The sequence below is a fragment of the Mchenga conophoros genome, linkage group LG11 (assembly GCF_057382185.1).
Source record: "Mchenga conophoros isolate Kocher_MC1m ecotype Shallow Benthic linkage group LG11, M_conophoros_male_GT1.1, whole genome shotgun sequence".
NCBI lineage: Eukaryota > Metazoa > Chordata > Actinopteri > Cichliformes > Cichlidae > Mchenga > Mchenga conophoros.
In genome coordinates this window covers 17,045,038-17,072,297 of record NC_140536.1, presented here as the reverse complement: position 1 = coordinate 17,072,297, position 27,260 = coordinate 17,045,038, and the positions used below count along the sequence as shown (strand labels likewise).

The following is a 27,260-nucleotide window of genomic DNA, read 5'->3' as shown; positions in this document are numbered from 1 at the left end:
CTAAATTAGGTAGATACAGATATCTCTGCACAGATGTCTGCATGTATGTATACACAGTACAAACACACACCACATTAATACTTTGTCATATATTCATACACCATCTGGGCCCCTTTCCCAGGCCCACCGCCTCACTAATTTACACCTTTCTGACATGCAGATTGACCTATTGCTTTATCTTTCTCCAACAGTTAATCTGACAACTCCAAGTAGTATGCAACAAGTAAATACTGCCACTGCTTTATCAAGCAAACTATTTTTGTCGTTTTCTGTGTACAAATGTGTGCAGTTGCATGGCGATTTTCTTGACATTTACACCTGACTATCATATTTCCCCCTTCTCTGTGACAGATGGCTTTTTATGCTGCTTTTACGTGACTATTTTGAAGGATTTCTACCATCTGACTCAATTAAAAAAATACCCTTTACAACTTTACACACAAACAACAAATGCTTTATCTCATAAGGGCATTAACTCAGATTCCAGATATATTAACCCTCATAAAATACATTGGAATAATGTATCAGGAGCTGATTAAGAACTGATATAGAAATTTGCTGTCCCACCCCCAGAGGGTAGACAAATTTATATCCCCACACTGTGAGTAATGCACTCCTACCTTGCCTGCAAGCCATCCCAGGTGTCGTATCTCTTTGCTGCCAGCAACTCCTGCCCTGGCTGTGTTTTGGATAACCTCTTGCAGCACCCGCTGTAGCAAGATGGATCATTTTTAAGGTAAATAGTTCAATATGCATAACTTAACATTCAAAGACATTTCCAGAGGCTTACTTATATCTACTGAAATATCGAGTGCTGAGAGACACTGGTATAATATTTCACGTAGAAGACAGACCTGTGCCAGTGCTGATGTGACAGAGTGCATGGCGGAGAACCACGACAGGGCAGATGGTTGGTCTGGGCAACGCAGCACCACAGTGTGCCTGACATCAGGAGAGTGTAGCTCTAGTTGTCTACAGGGGAAGATAAGAAAAGTTAAATAGGTTGAACTTCTCTGTTATCATCCTGAAGCGAGTGCTAAAACCTTGAGAGTGAAGAATCTTGAAAATATATTTGTTAGCCTTACCACAAAACTCCAATTTATTCTGGACTTATAGTTTTAGGACTCAAATATTACCTTTTCAGGTTTGCGCTTTAACATATGCCCCCTTTCTTATTTGCTTAATCACAGCAACTCGGTCAGAACAATGAAATAAATGGCATGGAAATTTTTGTTTATTCAACATGCATTGCATTCTCTGTGGGAGACCAGCGCCGTCTCTCTCCAAATTTCCATATCTAATCTGCTTACATGAAATGTGAGTCTTTCTGGCCTTGGTTAAAAAAAACAAACAAACACATGCCTTTCAATCTCTCTGAATGGCTCTTTGATTGTGTGCTCAGTGAATATGAATTTTAAAAAGGCACATGTGTCTGCCTACAGTGCATAAAGTGGTGCACTGTTGTTTTATAGGGCAGCAAAGCAAGTATACAGCTCCACGACGTAAACCAGTATGCTATAGATAAATAACCTGACCACTTTAAAGGAAGGAAATAATAAGAGTAACAGTGGACACAGAAAACTATTAAATATTCTTGACTCAAAGATTTAAAAGAAGCGATATGGTAGCAACTGTACAATGTGTACTTCACATTGTGTTTGGGCCGTGTTTGAAGTATGCACAGTCTACAATGTTTATCACGTGATTTTCAAGGATTGAAAATGCACAAATAAGGTAAATGAAGCTCAAGTAGGAACAGTGTCTGCTTGTGTACGCTTTGGTAATATCCATTTAATAACAACCTTTAAAATACGATTGAAAATACAGAGAAAAAATTAGCTGTGGCACAGTGGACTAAAACTCCACACTAAGGGTGGTTTCAACATGACAAAAATGCTTTCTTTGCAGCTTTCTTTTATCACACAGACGGAGAACCTGAAAAAATCCCCAGTGGATATGATTCATTTGCTCTTCTATCAAAACGTAGGCGAGACCATCTACAGTAGATAAGCTCCAGGTGTTAATCTGAACTAAAAATAGAATCGGTGCTTGTAAAAAGGCAGGTTGATAAAGGGGATCCTGGAGGAGAGGAACTATAAGGGCTGAATTCCGGGGCTAAAAGTGCTTTTTGTAGAGAAAGTTTTTTGGTGTGCTATTTGCTTTGGCAAAAACTTTGACAACCTAAGTTATCTGTCCCTTGATTGCATGACGCAGGAATGGGGAACATAGGGAGGACTAGCAACGAAACCCATCCCACACACAAACAGCACAAGTGGATCTTTGGGTTCTCGCTACAATTTTGTAGGGTCTTTAACTTTTAACTCAGCATCTTAAGATGTTTTCATGTAAATTGGCTCTATAGAAATAAAACTGAGCTGAGCTGAAAAGGCTACTGCTCTGAATGCATGGCGTTACATAAGTGTGCTCCTGCATGAAAGAAGTTAAATCTCTCATTTGATTAAAGGGTAGTTGTCCTCGTGGGATTATCAATAGATTTAGCAAATATGTATTCAAGGTCTCTTCCATCATGCAGATGTGATCCAAGGATAGACTGTATGGATGTAGACACGGAGATGTCGTTCAGTGATTTTTTAAGCCTTGTTGTGAAACCCTGACTTGAGAATTTTAGCTATCTGCCTTATTATCTGTATTATAATTAACCTGTCTTCACCCAAAAGTAAACATCATTACTTTCTCTCCTTCTCCTGTCATGTAGTCCCCTTCTTTATTAACTCACTCCTTCTGAATTATCACTCCTGCTCATCACTGTCCCATCTTTCCTCAAATGCCAATCTTCTGAATCTTAGGCTTAAACACAGTTTAAACAGCATCTGCTGAAATGAAGAGAAAAACCTCAGATAGATAAACATTGCACTGAGTAAAGTAAAAGAAGATAAAACAGGCTTATCTATCACTTAATATAAAGCCATTTTATCACCCCCGAATCCTTAAAATGAAAAAAAGAGTTTAATCTCACTCTGCAATCTTTAACTTCTGTTTATTATATCAGAACAGCCAAACTCTGTGAAACATCTAACTTTCGGGACAAATATGAACACCTCGTCAAACTTTTGCGGCTTAAAAACGACAACCTGCATTTCAACTTGGGCGTCCTTCTGTTTAAACATTTACCAAACATCTACTGGCAAGGTAAGGCTGGAAGTGAAGAAAGGAAAGAACTTTCTTGACTTTCTTGAGAGAAAACAGGTTAGTCAAGATAAATTTTGCTAAGGACTTTATCTGTGTCTGTGAATCTGCCCTCAAGCTTTATCAAACCACATAACAGTGTTATCTGTGTAAAGCTTAAGCTGCCTATGTCACTAGATGAGATATTGATCCCAGCTACTCACAAATAAAGTCAGCAAAGTTCAAGTCTGTCATGTTTTTTTTGTGTAATAATAAACTTCAAATTAATGAACTTTAACCACAAGTTGTGTTGTTGTTGTGTAAAACACTCATATATGAGAAGACTAGATGATTGTCCCATGTGGATATAGCAGAATACCACTGAGCACATACCCCAAGGCCAGGTCCATGCTAATTAACTGCAACTTTTTTGTACTATTAGAGTCCTTCAGTCAGGCCTACTTTAGTCAAAAGAAGATAATTATTTCCAGTGGCAGTTTATGTCTGTGAGTATGGAGCCTCCCTGGACCTCCTTCCTGTCCTTTTACAAGGATATGTGGGAAGCAAAAAAGGACTCCTTACTCCTAGCACAGAAGAGAGAAGGAATCCACATTGACACAACACTGATTAGATCGCACAGAGCATGAGAAGGAGGAGCTGGGGTCAATGTTGGTTCCAAAGTGGCTTGCAGATGCAGTAGCAGTAGCCAAGCTAAATCAAATTTACAGCCCTTCATATTTGAGATTTGCCAATTAGATGTACGGAGACGCAAATAACTGGGACTCTAGACTCGGAGAGGGAAGGGTCGTGCCATGTGACAGGACAGCACTTTCTCCACAAATGTCACCTGTCTTTCCAGGGTTGAATCCCGGACCAAGTGACAAAATGCACAGTCTTCGGGCTTAGCCAATGCTCTACTAGCGTGGACAATCTGCAGGTACATGTGGAATGTTTTGTGCTGATCCTTGTCTTGCAAAGAGAAACCGCACCCTTTAAGACAGTGACAAACAGAAGATTTCTGCTTTGCTTGCTTCGGTTTAGTAATCATAACCAAATAAAGCAAAAACGCTACACAAGAAGATGTGAAATTAGTACCCTGCGGGCAGTGTACATACCAGGTAAGCATTGCAGACTAACACCAACAGGAGCTAAGTTAAGCTAACTTCAAGCCGGCTAACAACCGTGCTAATTAGCAGTAGCAAGCTAGTACGACTGCAGAATAATTACACGACTCTGAATGTAATTCTTTCTTTAGCTTAAATACTGGAATAACAAGTTGAGTATTACTTTGCAGACTGTCCCAACTAACATTATGCTCATTAACAGCCACTGATATAAATAAGAATCTTAAGTGACCCTGCTTTATTTTAGTACCTTGGGAAATACACACTAAGGCTGTGTCATATCATACCATCCCTGCTTATATCAGTATAAATGGTTATGTCATATAAAATTGTAATATTGCGAAATCAATGACATGTTGATGTCTTGCCTTTACATTTCCTAGCACAACAACACAAGCCCAAGCATGCTTGAGAGCAAGAACAGCATTATAGACTCCAATAACAATTTAAGAGCTAGCTTAATATATTAAGTGGTTTGCCTAAAAGATGTCAGACTTTAGCGCACAGTACTTTGCAAAATATGCAAGAAAACTGTTCCTTCTAAAGGTGGAAACAACCAATTTGTTCCACCACTTCAGGCAAAAACATGCTGTCGAGTGCAACTAGGGTACAAAGGCATGTGAGGAGGAGATGCTAACAGATGGTAATGTGTAACACAACCCTAAACAAATGATTCTACCAAGCATGTCTATAACTAGCACTCGCTAGTTACAGCCCATATTACAGGAAGAGCAAACAGTAGATGGAAATTACTGCTGTGTTTACATAATGGTAAAGAGAACTTAAGCAACTGGTTAAAAAGCAGAAGACTTCTAAGAAGACTTGAAAGGTTAAGTATTTGATTTTCCTACAGGATGTAAACTTTACAACATCCTGTAGGAATTTAGAGGTACAAACTTCTTTGTAGTTTACAGGAAGCAGACAAAAGAATATTTTTGAAATGAACTTATTTTCTTTGATACTTATAAAAACAATGCTAATCATAATGAAGGTAAGTATCAAGCAGCCTTGCGTGTTGCCTTTATGCTTAATGTGGTACGAAATGTCTCAACAACTCAAACAACTGCAGCTGCAAGTGCAATGAAAAACTAACACTTCAAACTGAGAAAAAGTCAAACGAAACCAAATCTAAGCCGAACAATCTAAACACAGCTTCCACGATAAGCTGATACTGCAAAAGTTTAAAAAGTACATCGTGTTTCCAGCTGACAGAGAACCACATATTCTATCCACAGATGGCGTTTTTACTTTTCATTCTATTTTTATTAGATTTGTTTATTTTTACTGACTGATTATTTAGTAGATTTATAATGTTAAAGTGTTGTTGTAGCGTTTCCATAAAGACAGTTGCGACTTGGCTTTGATGTTTCCTTCATCATCTCAAGCTTTCAAGTGTGAGCTTCCACTTTCTCCCAGAATCATACATATGGAGAGGGAGGCAGGACTAGACGAGGCACAGAATGATAGGAAAACACTGACAATTGTTTAGAGGGCAAAAAGTAAAATATCAAGAGAGTGACAAGGATGGGGGGACAATAGAGACAGAAAATTGATTCAGATGGCAGAATACAAAGAGAGATGATGATAGAAAAGAAAGGTAGAGGAAACCAAGCAGACAAAAACACAAACAAGTATGAAAAACAGACATGAGAGAGAGCAAAGTATAAACAAGTAGGGAAGCAACACAGAAAGTGAGGCAGAGAGAAAGACAGCTAGGGCATAAAGCACACAAACTCTGATATCAAACGTGTTTAGAAAAGGAGAGTAAATCACTCTTATCTTCCCCCATGCTGTTTGAGTGGGCCATTGTCAAATTACCAACCAATTAGCTTGATGACAGCCCCTAACAGACCACCCCCCACTGACTGAGAATTAGCTAGGCAATACTTCAAAGGTTTGTCTTTAAGGAAAACTGAAAATGGATTTTAAAAACCCGTTACTGAGTAATCCCCACAGGACAGCTGGAGAAGGCTGCTTCTGTTCACTCACTGTGACATGCAGGAGCAGAAAACTAGTTAACCTTTAATTAACTAAAGTAACCAACGATCTTTTCTTTGTTTCTGTTAAATTCAATTTTATTTATACAGAGCCAAATCACAACAACAGTTGCCTCAAGGCGCTCTATATTGTAAGGTGAAATCCCTACCATAATACAAAGTAAACAGAAAACCCAACAATCATATGACCCCCTTTGAGCAAGCACTTCGGCAACAGTGGGAAGGAAAAACTCCCTTTTAACAGGAAGAAACCTCCAGCAGAACCAGGCTCGTGGAGGGGCAGCCACCTGCCACGACCGGTTGTGGTGGACAGGACAAAAGACATTGATAATAACTAATGATTAAATGCAGAGAGGTGTATAAATACATAGTGAGTGGAAAAGATGACTAAAGAAGAAACACTCAGTACATCACGGGAATCCCCCAGCAGCCCAGACCTCTTGCTGTGTAACTTTGGGAGGAGAAAGTTCTGAGGTGAACTTTCAAACATTTTCTAGTAACAAAGCCTGAAAGCTATGTCTGACTACAGTCACATGACAGACTTATACCCAACATATCTGTGTTGCAAAAAAGACGACAACAAACAGAAAAAACTGCACACAAAAAATAGTTCCAGTGACCCACAAACATAATATGAGCATCTTTTCAAGACAAACCTGGTGAACTATGAGCGCAAGAAAAAAAAGATACATTGTATCCACAATGGAGTTTCGTTTCACTCACCACTAAATACAGAATTAAGAATTTGAAAAAGCGCTGCAGGCCTGGCAAAACAAAATGTACAGAACATGTTAAATTAATAACAGTTTTGATTCAAGATCATATTACTCAGCCCAAGGTGGAACTATGTGTGTGGTTAATGTATGAACCTGAAGTCATTAAACAAGCATTTAAAAAAGCCCAGAGAATCTGCTCGTGTGTGTGTGTGTGTGTGTGTGTGTGTGTGTGTGTGTGTGTGTGTGTGTGTGTGTGTCTTCGCTACCTGTTCTCAGGGTCTGGTGTGGTCATTGCTCGGGTTACATAACACATCTTCAGTGGTATGCACCTCCTGTCACCGTTCAGAGACAAGGAGTGCTGAATCGTAGGACTTGGAGTTTCAGGTGAGGAGGTGACGGGAGGGCTGCTGAGACGGGGGGACTCGGGAGGAGGCGTCTCCCAGCCGATCTCTGACACGGGAGAGCCCTTTTTGACATATGGTGTGGCCTCACGCATATACTTGACTGGAGAGGAATAGAAGAAATACATTTTTAGTACACACAAAGCAATGATAACAATAAAAATTGAGCCACATGTTGAGATTGCAAATTATTTGTCGTCACGTTTGGCCATCTTCATAATTTTCTGTAGATAAAATGGTTCATATTTATATGCTATAGTGACGCCTATTTGTCTTTGCACACTCTAAACAGTATAAATGATTTAATTCGTATAAATATATATACTTTTACAAAAATACATATTAAAATGAAAAAAGGCTACATGTATAACAATGAGGCTGTTCTTTTGCTGGCAGGGTTGTAACCTCATTTAATACAAAGGCCAATTAAAATCCCAACACGTTTGACCTTACAGGCTTGCAGATACTCATAATGTAAAATCCATATGTGCTTCAGCAGCAATTAACAAACCTTGTTGTTTTGAAGGTAGTCTGTATCTGTCATAACGCAGAGGAAGGAAGTGAGGATACCACAAATGTTCACATGCACAGCCAACATTGAAACTGTTTTACTTATAATACCACTGAAGTGTTTGTTAAGCACAGACTTTCACGGGGCGGAAAAGTAATTTTCAGCAACATATCTGTGCGTTAATTATGCTTGTCAGAGACCCAGGAGGGTGTACAGATTACAGAAACTTGCCTCTGATAGTAATAAAACTTAGGACCACAAGTCTGTTTCGTGTCCGCATCATGCAGTGGCGGTTAATTAGATCGATTACAGCCTCAGACCTGCTGCGTCACGCCCTCACCATATATTTCCTGTGTGTAGTTTTACAATCATCTGTCCAATACGTTCTCGTTCACCCGTTAAAATCAGAAGGAAGAGAATCAAATCAGTTACTTTGCACATGTGCTCTGGAGTGCACGATAGAAGCCCACTTCAGATGCTCTCTCACTAAAATATTCAGTGTCCTCTGAATAATGTCATCTCTAAAGATGACTATTGTCCACAGAGTTTTCTGATAAAGCAATACACGTTTTGCTCCACAGACAGCAGGAAGCTCAGTGGAAAAACAGTGATACATGTTCCTGTAATAATTAAGTGGCCCTCTGCGCTGCCACTTGATAACAGTAAATGTCAATATGCCATTTAACTGCGGTGGTTTTTGTCAACAAAATCAAGTGCCTCTTCAGCTCTCAATAATTTGTTGAAACGTATTGATTTGCCTCATCGTCTCTGTTGCTGCTGGCAGCTCTGGCACCACTGAGTCACTTCAAGATCCACGGCCGACGCCGCTGGGCTATCTGAGAAACGCCGAATCCAGGAAAACACACAGCTTTACTTGTACGAGTCATACTGATGCTCATTTTAAATTCCACATGTCCTCCTCTTTGAGAGGAGGAGAAAAGAAGGCTGGAACCATGTTACAGTGAAAGACAGAAATAGGGAGTCGGAGATAAAGTGGGTGCACAGATTGCTTTCTATGTCCTGAATACGCTAAATCCTTATTATGGCCTGGATGTCTAATTGGCATATCTCGCAGTACAGCTGCATATAATTGGCATATGGCTGGTGGCATTTGTAATCCAGCATGTGAACTATTCTTGGTAGAAGCACTATTGAGCACTACGGGATGGTATAACAAGCCTAACCTCCAACCTGTAAATTAGGGATGATAGGCTCATAACACAGAGGAGAAGACAGGGATGATGTAAGAGTGTCCTCAATGGACGTACAGATACGATGTGATCTAATTGCACAGTAGAATAACCCACACAGTCAGATCAGATTAAAACAGCTTGAAAAAAAAAAAAAAAAAAAAGGTTGATACTTTTGTTGAAATCAAAGGACTGAATAGATCAAATCCAGCGCAGTCAAATAAGGACAACCACTTCTGCTTTATGTTAAGTGTGTTAACTCGAAGGATATTAATAAAAAAGGGAAGAAGCAAAAGTCTGAAAGACTGAGACTGACTTTTGTGATTAGACAGCAGCACAGAGACCGTCTGCCTCATACTTTGTGTTGCAAACATCACAAATCTGCAGCAGAACATCAAATTCGTGACTTGTGGCGTTTTGCTGAAATTTTTCTGAGCATCTTAGTTCAGCCATTCCTGCACTGTGAGGATGCGTTTTGCTCCCTCTGCATTCCTTTAAATGTCAGTTTGAAAGTTTAGACTTGGTATTTGGGCTCAGGCTAAAAAAACAAAAACAAAACACATATATAATCACACCTTTCTAATGGGCCTACCCACAGCACTGTGCCTAAATCATACATCCTTAAAAAATAACTGTGAAAGCATGTACACCACACAGAAACCACAAGACCTGCGGTTGATCAGCTAGGCGTCTTTTGCTCTGTGTCAGTTTCCGACGCTGGTAGAGAACGTGACTGTAAAGACAGCACGAAGCAAGATGAATCCATCTGCTGATTTTCAGACACAAACATGTGGCACAATCCTAACAACTTACCCGTTAATTTCACACCATACACAAAACCTTTATTATTATCTACCCAAACAGCTGATACCCTGGTTACAAATTTACAGTCCACTCTCTGAGCAGAAAAAAAAGACATGCCACCCATCTACTATAAAAACATAATGTTTAGTTGATGATTTGCTTGCAGTTAACATCTACAAAGAATCCCCATTCCTAGAAATAGAGCTCTAAGTGTTTCCAGTGGAGGGGAAAATAAAAAGGGGTACAGTCCGTGCAGTCATTACACTGTAAGTGTGTACATCTGTGTGCATTCCCTTGGGTCGTGTTTCTATCCCATTACAGCGCCAGCTCTGCGCAATAACCTCAATAGCTGGAGAAGAGCTTGAAAAGGATAGGGCTCATACTACTGGAGCCATGAGAGGAGTCTATGAGCCGGTTTGCTGTTACATAAGTCAAACTAAAGAGATTCAAACGAGAGGCTACACTTCCCTATCTATTTGATTTTATTTTCCACTTTCCAGCTCATCCTTGCTCACCCATGTGCAGATAAATCTTTTTTTATTATTATTAGTAGTAGTAGTAGTAGTGGTGTGATTTCCATTCTCCGAGGTATTTTGCAGTTACAGCAGTCATTGATGCAGATGCCTCAATCCATCAAAACAGCTGTTCGACTCACCAGTGAAGTCATTGACTTCTTTTGATGATTCAAACGCTCTTCGCTTAATAGAAACTGTACACGATCCATTACTTACACATTTTTACAGCTGATGCACTCAATTTGTTCTTGACTGTTAGACCTTCACAATGAATACACAACGACAAACACACACTCTTCAGTCCGTCCCTCTTGACAAACACACACTCTGGTCTATAACATTAAGTGTAATTACTGTAGCTGTCTCATTGTCTCTTTTTTTATTTAATGGTCTTTAACGGTATTTAATGGGGTTTGAAGTCATTGCATTTACTACTATATGCTTCAAATGTACTTTCTGTTTTGTGAGAAAGTGCATCAAAGGAGAGAAAAAAAACACTCATTAAAGCTGCGGAAGTGAAAGTAGACTGGTAAAAGCTGGAAAGAGGCCAAACCAGACTAAAGAGGTAGAAAAAAAAAGAGACGCTCCTCTGACTGTAGAATTGGGCCTTTTCCTCTTGTACCTGGATACTACAGCAACACAAAAGGCCCTTACAAATCCACCTTCGAGGCACCTTTTTGTAAGATGTTGGCCAATATTTCAAAGATTCCAATACTACCTTAACCGAACAATGTGTAGCAACTAACAGCAGGTTAAAGAAACGTGAAATGTGCATAGGTATGCTTACTCACTGACCATGAACTGACACCAAGTTCAACACTTTTCTAATCAACTTTCTGAAGAGCATATTTATATAAAAGACACCTGAAAGGCATTTGCTAAAATGTCACATTTTAAAATACCGCCGATGATGTTACAACACAAGAGATGTAGTACTAACAGATTAAAGAGTACTTCTATATGTAATACTGAACTTAATGATTTAGTTATCGTGCTATAAATATGAGTTAACCTGTGGGGATAGGTTAATTGATTAATCTAAATTGCCCATAGGTGTGAATGCGGCAGTGAATGTGAGCGCGAATGGTTGTTTGTCTCTGTGTGTTGGCCCTGCGACAGACTGGCGACCTGTCCAGGGTGTACCCCGCCTCTCGCCCTATGACAGCTGGGATAGGCTCCAGCGCCCCCCGCGACCCTGAAAAGGATAAGCGAAAGCGAATGGATGGATGTAAATATGATATTTACTGCAGGAGTGAGGGAATTTGGCATAGTGTAGTCTGAGTGATGCACAGTAGAGAGTATGAAAGAAATAAGAAAGAGAAAGGAGCACAAAAGGAGCGCTCAAAGACTTATTTGCCCCAAAAAAAATGCAAATGTGCAGATGCAAATGCAGAGGATGTGGACACCACAGTGTGTGTTCAGGACACAAGAAACTTGCATTGAAATTACATTAAACATTAACCTGAATGTTAAAGATAACAAACCTACACCATTCGCACTCACAGGCAGGGATAGCTCAGTAGGTAGAGTGGTGGCCCCATGATCGGAAGGTCGGGGGTTCGACTCCACTGAACGGCTACCCTGAGGTACCCCTGAGCAAGGTACCGTCCCTACACACTGCTCCCCGGGCGCTGCACTGGTGGCTGCCCACTGCTTCACTGGGTGAATGGGTTAAATGCAGAGGAACTATTTCCCTATGGGGACTAACACGCACACTTTACTTTACTTTTTACTTTACTTACTTTTTACTTTCTTTACTTACTTTTTTTACTTACTTTACTTTTTACTTTACTTTACTTTAACTTTACATTTAGCAGATATCATTATCAAAAATTTGAATTTACCTATAAAGCACTTCCCCTGAATTATGACAGCTAGCAACTTTAAAAAAAACCCAAAGCTTCAGAGGATGAAAGTGTGAGCAGGAGGATACAGTCACTTTGTGGGGTTACAAGTTTTGCATCATAAAGTTTGATCTTTCCAAACTCTTTTAGCTCAGATTCATGCATGCAGCTATCAAGTAAGGAGTGCAGTGAGTATTCAGCTTATTATTGTATAAAGGAAAACTGGTTAGCAATTCTAGGCTGATGTCTATAACATTGAGATGATGGAAGCTGTAGAAAACAAGAGAAATATGGTCACAGTTTAACTTCCATGCTTGAAGCGTAAAAACTAATAGAAATAACAGCTTCAAAATAGTGCCAGGTCACCTGCCGTAATCTCATGCATGCTTTCACTTTTCAAATACGACATTACTGCTGTGTTTAGACAAAAGACTTTGGCTATTTAAGAGGATTAAACGTATTACTGGGAGTTCTGTAGAGAGTACTGAAAGGACTACATTGACAAAAAGCCTATAAAAGATAATTAATCCACAACTACCTCCCTTCAACAGCGCAAACAATAAAGCACAAAATAACTTGTGAAACCCTGACAACTTGTGCGGTAATGTTAACCAGCCATTCAGCATGACCAAGGACTGGGCTTTCAGTTTGGTCTTGGCTCAGGAATCACCTCCACACACAGAGACAGTGAATCAGCTGAGGCTGAAAGATGTTCTTCCAGATGACACATTTTGTGCCATGACGTTTGGAAGAAGAAGACGACGACTCGGTGTGATTAAGGCTTCACTTTCCAGCTCTGAAGTGGAAACAGAGCAAATGACTTATATGCAGACTATGTCTTAAAACAGCAACACACGATTCCTCCAACATGTATTTCCTCAGATCCTGTTTTTACAGTGGTAGAAAATGATTTTGAAGACACTAAGACAATGATAAAAATAAAAAAATAAATGCATTTAAACTGGATTTGCAGGGGGGGGGGGGGGGGGTGTCTATCAGAGACAGGATAAAAAACTTTCATCACAGGGCAAAGGTAACTGCGCATCTTTTTACTAATTTACAGATACTTGTTCATCTAAGGCAGGAGTTGACAGCCTTTACTATCAGAAAAACAATTTTTGAGACACTTTAACCAAATAAATCTATAAAACATGTTAACATGTCTCCCTTTAAAGCACTGTAGATACGAAGCAACGCAGGTAAGTATGAGTCCCATCTGTTTTGGTGTAATTTAGTCAAATTTAAAGTGCTGAGTTTAGATTGACAATGAATAAAGTACAATCCCAATAAGATCCCAGTAGCTTAAAAATTCAATTAAATTTTGAACAAACTCCAGCAAGAGCACACCAATACACCGACAGTGTTGGGAGTGAAAGCAAAGTTAAAACAAGTTTGTTCACAGGCTGTTAAATTGAAGGCTCACTGAAGAAATACCACATAGACAAACCAGAGGATAAAAATTAAGGAGCGAACAGAACAATTATTCTAAGACTCTTTATACCTCTAGTAATTACAGTTGTGGTCAGAAGTTTACATACACTCATCACAAACATGTCATTTTTGGCTTTTAATGACTTCTTTGAACTATTTTTTCAGGTTGGAATGATTATATAACATGTATCTTTAATGACTTTAAAAACATGAATTGGGTGCACAACGTTGAATTTATGACATGTAAATCGACTGGTTTCCTTGCATGGACCAAGCTTTAAAGCCAGTTCTGAAATGTTCAATAGGGTTGGGGTCGATGCTATGCGAAGGCCATTCCAGAAGCTTAATGTTGGCCTGCTTTATCCTTTCCAAAAACCAGTTTTGATGTGTGTTTGGAATCTTTGTCCTACCCAGTTGTGTCCATGTTTCAACCATCTAGCTGCTAATTTAAGGTGAAGCTTAAGAATTTCACCTTAAATTATTTATTATTTCACTATATCAAATGTGCAGTAACAGCAGCAAAAACAGTGCATGATGCTACCAACACCATGCACGACAGCTTGTACAGTATTCTTAGATTACTGTACAAGCTAAATGTACAAGCATAGCTCTTGTCATTGAGGCCAAACAGCTCAATATTAGTTTCCTCTGATCATAAAAATATTGATTTTGATTTTTCCATGATGATATGAACTGTGATAGTGATAGTGTAAAATTTGTTTCGCTTGTGGACAGTGCAACTGGTGTCCCAGCAGCAAAGGTAACTGCGCATCTTTTTACTAATTTACAGATACTTGTTCATCTAAGGCAGGAGTTGACAGCCTTTACTATCAGAAAAACAATTTTTGAGACACTTTAACCAAATAAATCTATAAAACATGTTAACATGTCTCCCTTTAAAGCACTGTAGATACGAAGCAACGCAGGTAAGTATGAGTCCCATCTGTTTTGGTGTAATTTAGTCAAATTTAAAGTGCTGAGTTTAGATTGACAATGAATAAAATACAATCCCAATAAGATCCCAGTAGCTTAAAAATTCAATTAAATTTTGAACAAACTCCAGCAACAGCACACCAATACACTGACAGTGTTGGGAGTGAAAGCAAAGTTAAAACAAGTTTGTTCACAGGCTGTTAAATTGAAGGCTTTTCTCTGCAGCATTTAGTTTTGGGGGGGATTTGGAATCCATAGGTAGGGGGACTCAAAAATAGTCACACAGGCTAGACATATGTATAGGATACACATCCTGCTCTGTCACTTCAACCCTTTTGCTGTCCTTCACTGCATTCATGAATCTTCTCTGTTGTCTTCCTCTTTTCTTCCATTGTACGATATATGCACTCTCTCTATTTCAGGTAGTTTCACTACTACCAATTAAGAATAGCTTGAAGCAATATTTGATAGAAAATTTAAATAATACAATAAACAACCGTTAATTAGTATCGTATTACTGTTCATACAATTTTTTTGGATCCACTAGAGAGCTGCATGAGGCTCAGGAGCCAACTGTTTGAGACGCCCACTGCCACCGCATAGCAGTGGTCAAAGTGCAGGATTTCCCCTTAAACTGTTCTAATACTCACATAAACAGTACAACAACTCTAAAGAGAGCCTTTATCTAAAAATCGACAAATATTGTTTGCCGGTAAATTAACTTTCCATTACTCACTAAAGCGACACATATGACAAATATTTCATTAACAGGAATCTCTAAATTAGAGCTGTATTCTACATTTTCCCCCGTTTCCACAAATGGCAACACAAACAAGTAGACCTACTAAAAACCAAAACCACAGACTGAGCAGATGGTGGGTTTGACAAAAGCCTACTGCCTCATACGTTCAACAGAAGTCTGCGATGCTGCATGACTAAGAGACTCTAACATGTGTCATTTTTGTTCACTCCTTTAAAAATCCTAATGTAAGGACTAAATTGATGTGCTTCTTCTCCACTATAATAATAAAAAAAAAAAAAATCTATTTTGTCCTCACAATCACAAGGAAACTAGGCTAAAATAAACATAATGCACATAAACACAATGATTAAACCTGAAGAAAAAAAGTTTTTGTGTTTTTTTCCAAACAAAACCAGCCGGAAAAACAGATGAGTGTCAGCGCCGGGTCGCTGCTTTTGTTTTGTCTCTATAAAACACTTGCACAGGAGAGGAATGAATGATTCAATCTATTATCTCCACCGCCACAACCACGAGTACAACGCCACAGTTGCTGTTATTATCATCACAGTCATCCGCTCTGAGTCAGCCTCCACAAGCTGTATTGAAGGAGATGATATTTTCTCTAATGACATAAACAGTCAGCTGGTAGACACGCTGACTCGCGCTCTTCTCTTTCCACACACACTCAGCCATATATCGACTCTCACTCGTCTAGACAACAACGCTGATGATTTAAATTGATGGCACGCACGAATGCACACAAACAGGCAGATGCTCATTCAGACACGCACGCTGCATCACACTGCTGACAGCAGCACGCACACATGCACGCACACACACTTCCAGATGTCAGGTGATGACAGCTTTGGCTTGTTAAAGGCTCAACAGGAGAGCTTACAGGACACCGACTCATTTCCCGTGGCTGAAGTGAAGTGTGGCAGGTGTTCTATTGTTTTCTGACTTTTTATTCTTAACATGCTCTGCTTCCAATGGGAAGGTTGCCAATATTTGTTTGCATGCACTCAGCTGCGTGCAATGGTTCCGTCAGTAAATATACTATTAATTAAAATACAAAAAAATACTACCAATTAAACTTGTTAAATAGGAGTTGTGTGTCTTTATGGTGCCCTTATGTAACCCATTATCTGCATTTATTTAGATAATAATGTTTTTGTAGGGTGAACAGTTGGTCCTCAACTTAAGAAAACAAACACTTTTTACTTGTGCTGCATTCATTTAACACAAGTACCGTGTGTATAAAATCTCTTTTGAGGTTCTCCTTTTCAAACAATCAGCCAAAAAAAATGAAGTTTTCTCCACAGACTGTATTTAAAAGATGAACAAAAGGAAGGAACAGATCAAGGGGAGTACCAGAGGACACTGCGTACCTCTGTGGTAGTGGCGTATTAATCATAAAGTAGCCATAGCCTCAACCATACCCTGCTTTACTGTTTGTTTTACTCACAAAGAGATAGTTTGTTCACAGAGTACAAACAGCTTCAACTAACAAAATATTCATGAATCCTGGGTTTGTGCACATGCACTGCGGACTTCTATGCAAGCTGACTTATTTTGCAACCAGTGTGCCACTGGTTGCAAAATAAGTCAGCACATTCAGGGGGAAAACAGAAGTGAAATGTGTGAATCAAACACCGGGGCAGCCACTTTCTAAATTAAGATCTGCACCTATTTGCATAGGACTTGTTTTGATCTGACGAAAATTCACTGATCCGTTTTAATCAGGAACTGCATTTTTGGCTACAAACAAAGCACTCTGAATAAATACTAAGCATTATTTGCTCAAGTGCAGAATATAAATATTGTGCTTGCCAGACTAGAATTTATGCTTCTCCAAACAAGGTGACAGGCAAGAGTGAATTAAAAAAAAACATTAATCTCGATGTTGATGACCAGTTGTAATAAACGACTGATCTAAAGGGAAGATTTTCCCCAAACTGTCCCAATTTAGTAGAAACTGACCTGTCTCTCTACATGCACTCGTGTTTCTTAGACTGAGGTTCTGCCCACTGCACTGCAGTGGGTAATAAGACTTGTTAGAGAAGATGTAAATGTTCCTTATAAGCTACTTGAAATGCTCAGCCTGGTGGATAAACTGAAGCCAGACACTGGATGATGCTACAAAGATGAATTGAGGGATCACTGTAGCTGCAGGGACACTACTGATATGTTAGGCAAGCTTTATGATGAAATACACAGTTTAATGTTACCTGCTAGTTCAAGTCAAAATGACTGCTCTATTAGCCATGTAGTCAGGTGTTGATTAATATCAGGTTAAAGCTGTTAAAGGGTGAACAGGAAATGCATCAGGATAAAGGAGTTTATTACATCAAGATCTCCCATTAAAAAAAGACAAAACCTAAAAAAAAGAAATACCACATAGACAAACCAGAGGATAAAAATTAAGGAGCGAACAGAACAATTATTCTAAGACTCTTTATACCTCTAGTAATTACAGTTGTGGTCAGAAGTTTACATACACTCATCACAAACATGTCATTTTTGGCTTTTAATGACTTCTTTGAACTATTTTTTCAGGTTGGAATGATTATATAACATGTATCTTTAATGACTTTAAAAACATGAATTGGGTGCACAACGTTGAATTTATGACATGTAAATCGACTGGTTTCCTTGCATGGACCAAGCTTTAAAGCCAGTTCTGAAATGTTCAATAGGGTTGGGGTCGATGCTATGCGAAGGCCATTCCAGAAGCTTAATGTTGGCCTGCTTTATCCTTTCCAAAAACCAGTTTTGATGTGTGTTTGGAATCTTTGTCCTACCCAGTTGTGTCCATGTTTCAACCATCTAGCTGCTAATTTAAGGTGAAGCTTAAGAATTTCACCTTAAATTATTTATTATTTCACTATATCAAATGTGCAGTAACAGCAGCAAAAACAGTGCATGATGCTACCAACACCATGCACGACAGCTTGTACAGTATTCTTAGATTACTGTACAAGCTAAATGTACAAGCATAGCTCTTGTCATTGAGGCCAAACAGCTCAATATTAGTTTCCTCTGATCATAAAAATATTGATTTTGATTTTTCCATGATGATATGAACTGTGATAGTGATAGTGTAAAATTTGTTTCGCTTGTGGACAGTGCAACTGGTGTCCCAGCAGCTCACAGTTCATGGCAGGCTGGTTGGTTCCTGGGTTTTCTCCTCTCACCTGAGGCTGACAGTTTGGGTCTTCTTCCAGACCTCTACAATTCTCCTTAGATCTTCACTCTGTTTCTTGGTCTTTTGCACTGTTCTGAGTATTGGTCAGTCCAATGAGCGCTGTCAAAAAGAGACTACTGGTTGTAGTCAACCATGATCACAAACAAGAAATTAATAAGCCTTGTCAAGTTAGACGACCTTCAGCACCACTAATTAAAAGATTTAAGTATATGTAAATATACATTCATGCCCATGATGAGTGGATGGAAGCTTCTGAGAATTGTTTAACTGTTATTAAGTCATTTTTAAACATCTCAAAGTGTTGGCAGCTTCTAAAAGAGTCAAGTTAATAGAACATCCTATTGCTCTGAGGTCAGTGAAAAGTCAATTTAGATTGTTATTTATAATGGCACTTTTATAGTCTTGCTGATCCCTTAAGACACTTTTACACTACAAGCCACACTAAGCCCTTCCCACAGATGTTCACACAGCTCTTTATCACACACACATGCACACAATAACACCAGTGGATGCATTGTGGAGCAATTTGGGGTTAAGTATCCTGCCATAGGACACTTTGATATATAGATCAGAGGAACCAGGTATCGCACCAGCAACCTAGTTACATAATTACTCCAATTTACATCTTAGCTGTAATCTGACATCAGGAGTAATATATTTATCCTTAATTTCACTTGATGACTCATCACATGAATACTTAAATTAATACATATATGTCTTAAAATAAATAATCTGTTTTCCCACCTACCATCTATTATAGGGTTAAACTATTCCGTTATATTTACAGAGACGAGTGAATTGACGTGTTTTTCTCCAAAAGAATTCTTCTCATGTCTTTTCATCTTAAGCATCTTAAGCTGAGGCATGAATCAACTTTAACACCCACATGATTGGACTGAAGTGTCAATCATCACTGCATAAAAACATTTAACAAAAAGAAAACATAAGAAAGAAAACAAAGAACACAGTACAGGGACCATAAAATTCTTATTGTAGTTAACGTTGAGAGGTAAAAGGGTTCACATCCGTGATGTTGCCACGCAGGGTATTTCAGAGGTTTTCTATAGAGCCCTGATGATGCGAGAGGAGGCAGATTAAGACCTATGTTTGCTGACGGAGGGCACGGGAGAATCCCTAAGTGTCATGTAAGGGCTCAGTGCACTTCAAGCAAACTGTCTGATAAAATGTGACATCCGATCACGTCTAAAAGCAAAAGTGTGTTGGAGAAGAGTCAAGTGAAGGGAGATTTATTTAGAAAGCACATTTACAGCGGTAGACAAATAAATAACGCAAGACCGAAAAAACAAACACTTGCCATCCAGCACCCCACTGGTTCAAATCTGTGGAAGGACTCTGTGTCTGTTTGCGGTCTTTATCTGTACAACATGAATCATTCAAACGGGTAAACAGTGTTCCCTCAAAGGCATTCATGGTATTCCACTCAGTGTTGTTAAAGTGAACAAAAAAGAAGCTTGTGAACATGAACCCTGCCTTCTTTCTCACCTCTGCACACCTGTCCATTAGCTCTTTTGCAGAAGACATTTTGATGTGTTGCACTGGCACAAGTAAAGGTGTAAACAATAAAAATAATGAATGGTAAATTCCATGTAGCCGCCTGTTTCAGGGCCCTGGTATTTCTCATGCAGCTATAATTACATATAGGATTATTTTTCTTATGCTTTGCTTTTCTTGCTGTGACATGTCAAAATGTCTTCTGTGAACACAGCGCGCTACAAACCAAAACTCTGGCCTTTATCATGGTGACCTGCCGCAAGCGGTTATTTAAAGGTGACCAATTAAACTGCGTTCTAAGCTGATCTCGTTTGCAAACAATCTTGAGTGCAAACATCCAGCTGCACTGCACAGCAAAGGCAGACACTCCAAGTTTAAAGTGTAAAATTAGTGTAAAATTTGTTTCACTTGTGGACAGTGCAACTGCTGTTTCAGCAGCTTACAGTTCATGGCAGGTTTGGTGGTTCCTGGGTTTTCTCCTCTCATCTGAGGCTGACAGTTTGGGTCTTCTTCCAGACCTTGGCAAAGTGGTGACAGATCTGAAACTTGTATTTACATACAACTGCTTGAAGTTTTTAAATGTCTCCAAGAAACCTTCCAAATTTGTGTAAATCTACAATTCTCCTTCTTAGATCTTCACTCAGTTTCTTGGATGTTACCACTGTTCTGAGTACTGGTCAGTTCAATGAGCGCTGTCAAAGAGAGACTACTGGTTGTAATCATGATCACAAACAAGAAATAATAGGCCTTGGCCTTGTCAAATTACCGATAACGGTGACAGATCAGTGTTCTAAGTGGACCTCGTCTGCAAACAATCTTGAGTGCAAACATCCAGCTGCACAGCACAAGGCAGACACTCCAAAAATAAAATTCTGTGGCACAAACTTCGACGATTGTCTCTAAAGGTGCCATTTGTTGATCGGTCCTTCAACAGACCACCATAACATTACCGGTTGCGGTTGCTAGGAGTTTTGTGGTGCAGAGCCTTTACTGATCTCCTTATAGAGATTCCCATTTGGTTTGTCTGACTGCATACTGAGCAAAGAACAGAGCCTACCGAGAGTCTCTGAGGACTCTTTAACTAAAGCAGGAGGCTCTCTGACATCAGGGCTTGTTCTCAGTGGGTCAAACTGCTGCCCTCTCACAGCTGTGTGAAGCGGAGGGAAGTAGCTGCTGCCTATTTTCAGACATATCTGTCCTTCGTAATGAGTTTCCAAGATGCCTTGTCTGTGCTTTAGTAAAGGATACACAGATTACAAACATCCACGTACAAATCCTTTGCACATTTGCAGACAAATTGCACCAGCACACTCTATTCCCACGGGACAGGTACGATCTCCTAAAAGACACATCAGATGTTTTGTCTTGATCTCTTTCCTCATATGATACAGTCTGCCTCTCTCAAATCTTTTCAAGGTGGCTCCCACTCAAGAATAAAATAAAATGGTGCTGATATTTAGGTTTGACATATCACTATTCATTCGATTTTACTTTACATTTGACTAATTGATGCCATTTTGTTGTGCAACACCTTCATGTGTTACCCAATTTCTCACGTGCAAATTATCTCTCTTAAATAGCAGTTACTGTGAAAATACTAACCCTCACAGTAATCTTTATTTCAGCCTCTTTAAACCTCTTGTTAACTGTCCTTCTGTTTCAGTCTCTCATCCACTCAGTCTCCCATTAAATGCTCTTATACCCCCTCATTTTTCTCTCTCTTCACCTTCCTCTGCTCCGATCTCCTCTGCCCTTCTTTCAGATCGTGATACAGTTTTCAGCTGGGACCAGCATGTCCCCATGAGGAGTGTGATCACCGTGTTTGTGTATCTGAGATGAGAGAGAGTCGTGTGCACATGTGTATGGGAGAGAGAGAGAGAGACACTTTGTTCTCATTGTCTTGGGTCCAAGAGTCCTCTTAGGGACAGGAATGAAAGAACTGAGAAGTAGGCACTTATGTGCAACAGTTTCCTGTATGAAGGAATGCGTGTGCGTGTGTGTGTGTGTGCACGTGTGTCTGTGTGTAGTAAAATGGTCTTCACCTTTCTCAGTGTGGCTACCCACAGCCTAATCTTGATCTACATCTTGATATTTTAGCTGAAAGCAACTGTAAAAAAAAATGAACAGGCTGCACATTTGAGGAAGCAAAAAAGGCCAGAGGAAGGGAAAAGATATGAGTTTGATGTTGCATGATTGTCCCATGGCACATCTAGTTGCATAATACCTATTTCCTTAATCTCAATTATTCTTTTCTGCAAAAGGCAATCAGTCTGTAACCTGTTTCCAAATTATGTAATAAAACAGCACCAAATGCCAGTGTTGTTCAAGACTAAGGTGACTGCAATCTAATTTGATATAAACAGGGTGAATTAATATCGGCTGCTGGAATAATATTTACTTTCCCAGGTATGACAACCAGCACCTCTCTTCTTTAATGTAAAATAAATTACATCCTACAGCAGAGGTCAAAGTGGAAGCAGTGTTTTTCCCGGTTCTTTTCTTTTTTCCTGCACATTCTATTAATGTAACAAGTGAGTGACAAGTGACTGTAATTAACTGGAAAGTAGAAAATAAAAAATGTGTCTAATGGACATGATCGAGAAACCTGAGTCTAAAAAGGCAACCATGTGGAGCCAGAGGTTCTTCCGACATTACCGGTGTCATTCAGTGAAGGAGCACTGCTCTCCTCACGTCTTTGAGTGAGTCTATGGGCATCCCAAAAATATTACGCAACATTTGAGAAACTGACACACAAACTGATGTGGAATATGTTACACTTAGCTCTTACCGTCGGGGTACGCTTTTCACTCATTCACTAAATAAAATCTGTACTTGCACAAACACTCACAGGGGCTTCCAAAAAACAACCCGTAATCTAGTCAATCAATAAAAGGTTCCCCGACCTCTACCTCTCTTTCAGGTGTTCCTCTAATTCTTTTATCCTCTCACATGCCTCCTCTCCAGTATGCCTTACCTTCCAGAGTCACCTCTTTCCCGGCTCGTTTCAACGCCTGCACAGCCTCGTCGTGGGTCGCGTCCCGCAGGTTCATACCGTTCACGGACAGGATCGCGTCCCCCACATACAGAGACTGGGTCTGGTCCGCAGCGAGCCCCTTGAATATTTTACTGATGAGGATGGGCATCTTATTCTCCTTCCCCCCTTTGATGCTAATCCCGAGTCCCCCGACTTCCTGCTTGGTCACCTTGACGCACCGCTTTTTGTTGGCGATCGCTTCGGGTACCCGCTCCGGGAGGTCCGTGAACGCGGTGCGCACAGTTTGGGGGCCATTGTTGGAGTTGGTATTACTGTTGTCATGGTAAGATCCGTTGGTAACGCCGTTAGAGTTGACATTGTCATCGACACTCTCGTTAACGTTGCTCTCACAGCTTAACGTGAGCGCTTCCTCGTTCAAGTTGACCAAAACTTTGTGCCACCGCTCTCGCACCAAAACCTCCACAAATCCACTTTTTTGCACTCCAGAGCCAATCGGAACTCCAGTCGCTACTACCACCGCCATCTTTGGAGCATTTCTGTAAAAAATCACATGTGATTTAGTTCCCAGTGCGCTCGCAAGTTCCACCCTATCTCCCTCTCGCCCGGGCTGGACTTTGCCCCCTCTGAAGTTTTCTGCAGGACTTATATCGAGCGTCCCGTCCGACCAGCCCGAGCTCTTTCAGCGCAAACTCCCCCTCCGCTCTGCCTGCCCAAGATCCTATCTGCTGGGTGGAGTTTTCCTCCCCCCGCCGTCAGCCGATCCCATCTCCAGATCCCGCTTGTACAAAATGTGTACATCATTTGCCAACTTCTTGTAAAACACGCTAACCACAGAGGTAAACAAACACCGGGAAGATTAGGCAAAAATTCACTTCTCATCTATTCCAGCTAATTCAGAACCGACAAGACTACCATGATATGTGCCTACACTACTGTCATGTTAGAGTGGGCTTTACGAATCTTTTACACTGGCAGGAAAAGAAAATGTAATTTGTGGAGTAGAATATTTTTGTTTTGTGCGCTCTTGGGTAAGATGGAACTGAAGTCACGGAAAATTTGCATTTTTTTCCACGGCGCTAGATTTTTAAAGACATATTTAAATAATATTAATAATAAGATGAATCATATATATGACTAGAACTAATTTCCAGTCTTTCAAGTGTCTAGTGGGTTCCAGTCTTCTACGATAGCCCGTTTTTCCGTGGGTGAAGTGAGAAGGTTTTACGCGCGTACAGGAATGCGCCTGTGCGGGTTTTGTTGTTTCGAAGAACGAAAGAAGAGAGGGAGCACGTTTTTCTCTGAAACTCTGTCAAGGAAGGCCTCCCTCTAAGGCTTTGCTTTGTCTACTATTATCAAAGGACGTCCTTACGCCCTGTCAATCACACACGATCCAGAAAGCTGAAAAAAAAAGTCAGTCAGCTCAGACCTTGAGAGCGCAGCTGGAGATGTCAGCATAGTGACCGGAGCTTCTCGGAGCATCGCTGGTCAGGCGGACCTTTCTTCACAGGCTTAACCCCTGTGTTCAAGTCTAGTGAGTGACTGACATTGAGGCTGAGACAAAATCAGTTTCATCTCATCACCAACTCCTGACTGCGTGTCAGTAAAAGCTGGAATACTGAGAACAAGAACAATGTTTAATGTAAACGTCTTTAGCTCCGCAGCTGTCTGGCTGTGGATATTACTCACAGCTGCTCAAGTGCTGAAACGTGCTGAAGTAGACCACAGTGTCACACTAAACTATTAGAAATGTTGCTACGACACCTACCGGTGACGCCTTTAAATACTAAATACTAGAGCCTCTTTGGCGATTTAGTGAATGTATGACTTGGCCGCAGACTGCTAATGTAGAGTATTTAACCTCGGTTTTGTGCCATATGTGCACAACTAGATTGTGTTTGGGATTAAGTTAAAACGTGTCATTAAAAGTTGTTCAGTTATGGAAATATGTAGGAATGCTGTGCAGTGTGGGAGACAAGCTTCCCTACAAGCCTGCCCTAAAAACTATGTCAGATCATTACTACTGAGCTGCACTAAAGACATGATTAACTGTGAGCAAGAGACTGCAACAGAAATACAAAGAATATTTTTAGTTTAATGAGGTGTAGGCAATACAAGCGATTTTTACTTTTATATGGAAATGAGCTGTCACGTGAAATGTACAATCTTTGTTGTGATAATGACCTTCAAAACAAACAAAGAAACAGAGAGGGAGAGAGTGCTATCTTTTTAAAGGTGATGGTACTTAAAGGTGTTAATAAATCTTTTTTATATCCCTCCTCACCCGGCGACTTGATTGCACATTTTGTTTTCAGTGCATCAGAGAGCAGCTGCACAGAGGTGTGGTTACACACAAACGCACATGTTCTGTGTTGTGGGTCTGTGAACTGGCTTTCTGGCGATAATTAAGAGGGGGAAGCAGTCAGATGAAGACTTACTGGACGCACATGTGTCCCGATCTTGTTTTGAGCTTTGTTTTTTTATTATTATTACTATTATTTCACTTTTTATTGAATCATTTATTCATTCAGGGCCACCAATGGCCCCAAGGGGGAAAAAAACCACACTCATTCGTAAAGCTCACTTTGGTATATCTTTTTCCCCATCTCTCTTCAGCTTTTCTTCATCATCCATCTCTAGTTTTACTAGGCTAATCCTCCCTACTAGGCCTATTTGACCCTAAAAGCATGGATGCTGTGTTTAAAAAAACTTGTCAGCTGCAACATGTTTCAGCTGACAAGTTGAAAAATAGGAAGCTAAAGACCAGGAAAGATGCATAATGCTATAATTAAATAAAGCATTTTTCAACAAAACAAGTGAAAAGAATTTGGAGATTAAAAATTATCTAAATTCTACTGAATGGCTGTTGTGTCTGGCCTATTAATACATGTAATTCTGTAGAGGAAACCATTTCAAGGGCACAGAGACATTTCTGAAAGCCACAGCTACGCAAGGGAGATAACTGGGTTTTTTTTTTTTTTTGGTAAAACATCCCCAGTTATCGACTGGGAATGAAGAAATTATTTATATATTCGAGAATGCATATAGAGATGCACCCTATCAAAAACTTATTTCCAAATTATATTGTTCACTGACCAATCTAAGGGGTCATGATATGAGATATGTTAAAGCAAGATGGGAAACAGAGGGTAATCTATCCCTAACAGGAGAGGAATGGGATGGGATCTGTAGGCAGCAGTGGTCGGTAACAAGCTCCGCCTCGTGGAGGGAATTCAGTTGGAAGAATGTAATTCGTTATTTTAATACCCCGGCTCAAAAATCCAATTATTCTCATAACACAACATGCTGGAGGCAGTGTGGACATGCAGCAGCAAATCATTTCCACATTTTATGGGAATGTCCTCGTGTGGTTCCATTTTTGAAGGAAATACATAAAGTCCTGGAAACAATCTTTCAAAAGAAAATACAATTTCATTTTGCAGTATTGTACCCGGGTAACTTAGAGAGTCTTAATCTATGCAAACCGGATAAATATTTGTTCAGTGTGCTGTTGGTAGCTTCCAAAAAGGCCATAACCCGCCGTTGGCTTAAGGAGGATACTCCTACTATAAATGAGTGGATTGATGTGATATATACTATTTTGTTATGGAAAGAATAACTTTTAGACTAAAGTTGCAGGCGGACACATTTGAGGATTACTGGTTGAAATGGTTGAAATATGTACAAAATGGGAGGCCCGATTTTGTATAATCTCATTGTATGTTCTGGTTTGTTTGGTTTTGTTTTGTTTCCCCCCACTGTGATTAATAAAACATAAATTAAAAAAAAAAGGGGGGAGATAACTGTTTGGTGATATGATGAATAAAATGTGAAAATATCTTTTAGGAAATCACAAGAGACGACCATCCAGCTTGCTATCAGTCCATAAGTTTAAAAAGCAGCCCACAGTCTAAAAAGCAGCATCTATGGGCATTAATGCACATGGCATGAATAACATGAATAACCATTAATGCCGAATGATATATACAAGTTTTGGAGGGACAAATGCTTTTTTCCAGGGGAAGACCTTGCTTAATTCAGTAAGACAATGCCAAACCGCATTCTGCATGTATAATCAGATCCCTGCAGTCTAGGTGCCAAGCAGGAAAAACTAATATATTTGGTGCATTATGAAATGAAACATACAACAAATGAGGCACTTAACTGTTGAGAAAAACCTTTCACTGTCAATTTTCAAAAAGCTTATAGAGCTGATG

General features: G+C 39.8%; 1 protein-coding gene across 1 annotated transcript in view; it reads right to left on the bottom strand.

Annotated features, from left to right (window-relative positions):
* Window positions 1–23,774, bottom strand: part of sntb1 (syntrophin, basic 1) — a 38,838-nt gene extending 15,064 nt beyond the window's left edge. The window contains exons 1-4 of the mRNA XM_085291157.1: window positions 23,026–23,774; window positions 7,230–7,467; window positions 855–972; window positions 621–710 (exon numbers count right to left, since the gene is read on the bottom strand). Of these exons, the coding sequence (XP_085147283.1) occupies window positions 621–710; window positions 855–972; window positions 7,230–7,467; window positions 23,026–23,569 (990 nt within the window). The 5' untranslated portion in view covers window positions 23,570–23,774. The remainder of the gene's footprint in view (window positions 1–620; window positions 711–854; window positions 973–7,229; window positions 7,468–23,025) is intronic.
* Window positions 23,775–27,260: the final 3,486 nt, after the last annotated feature.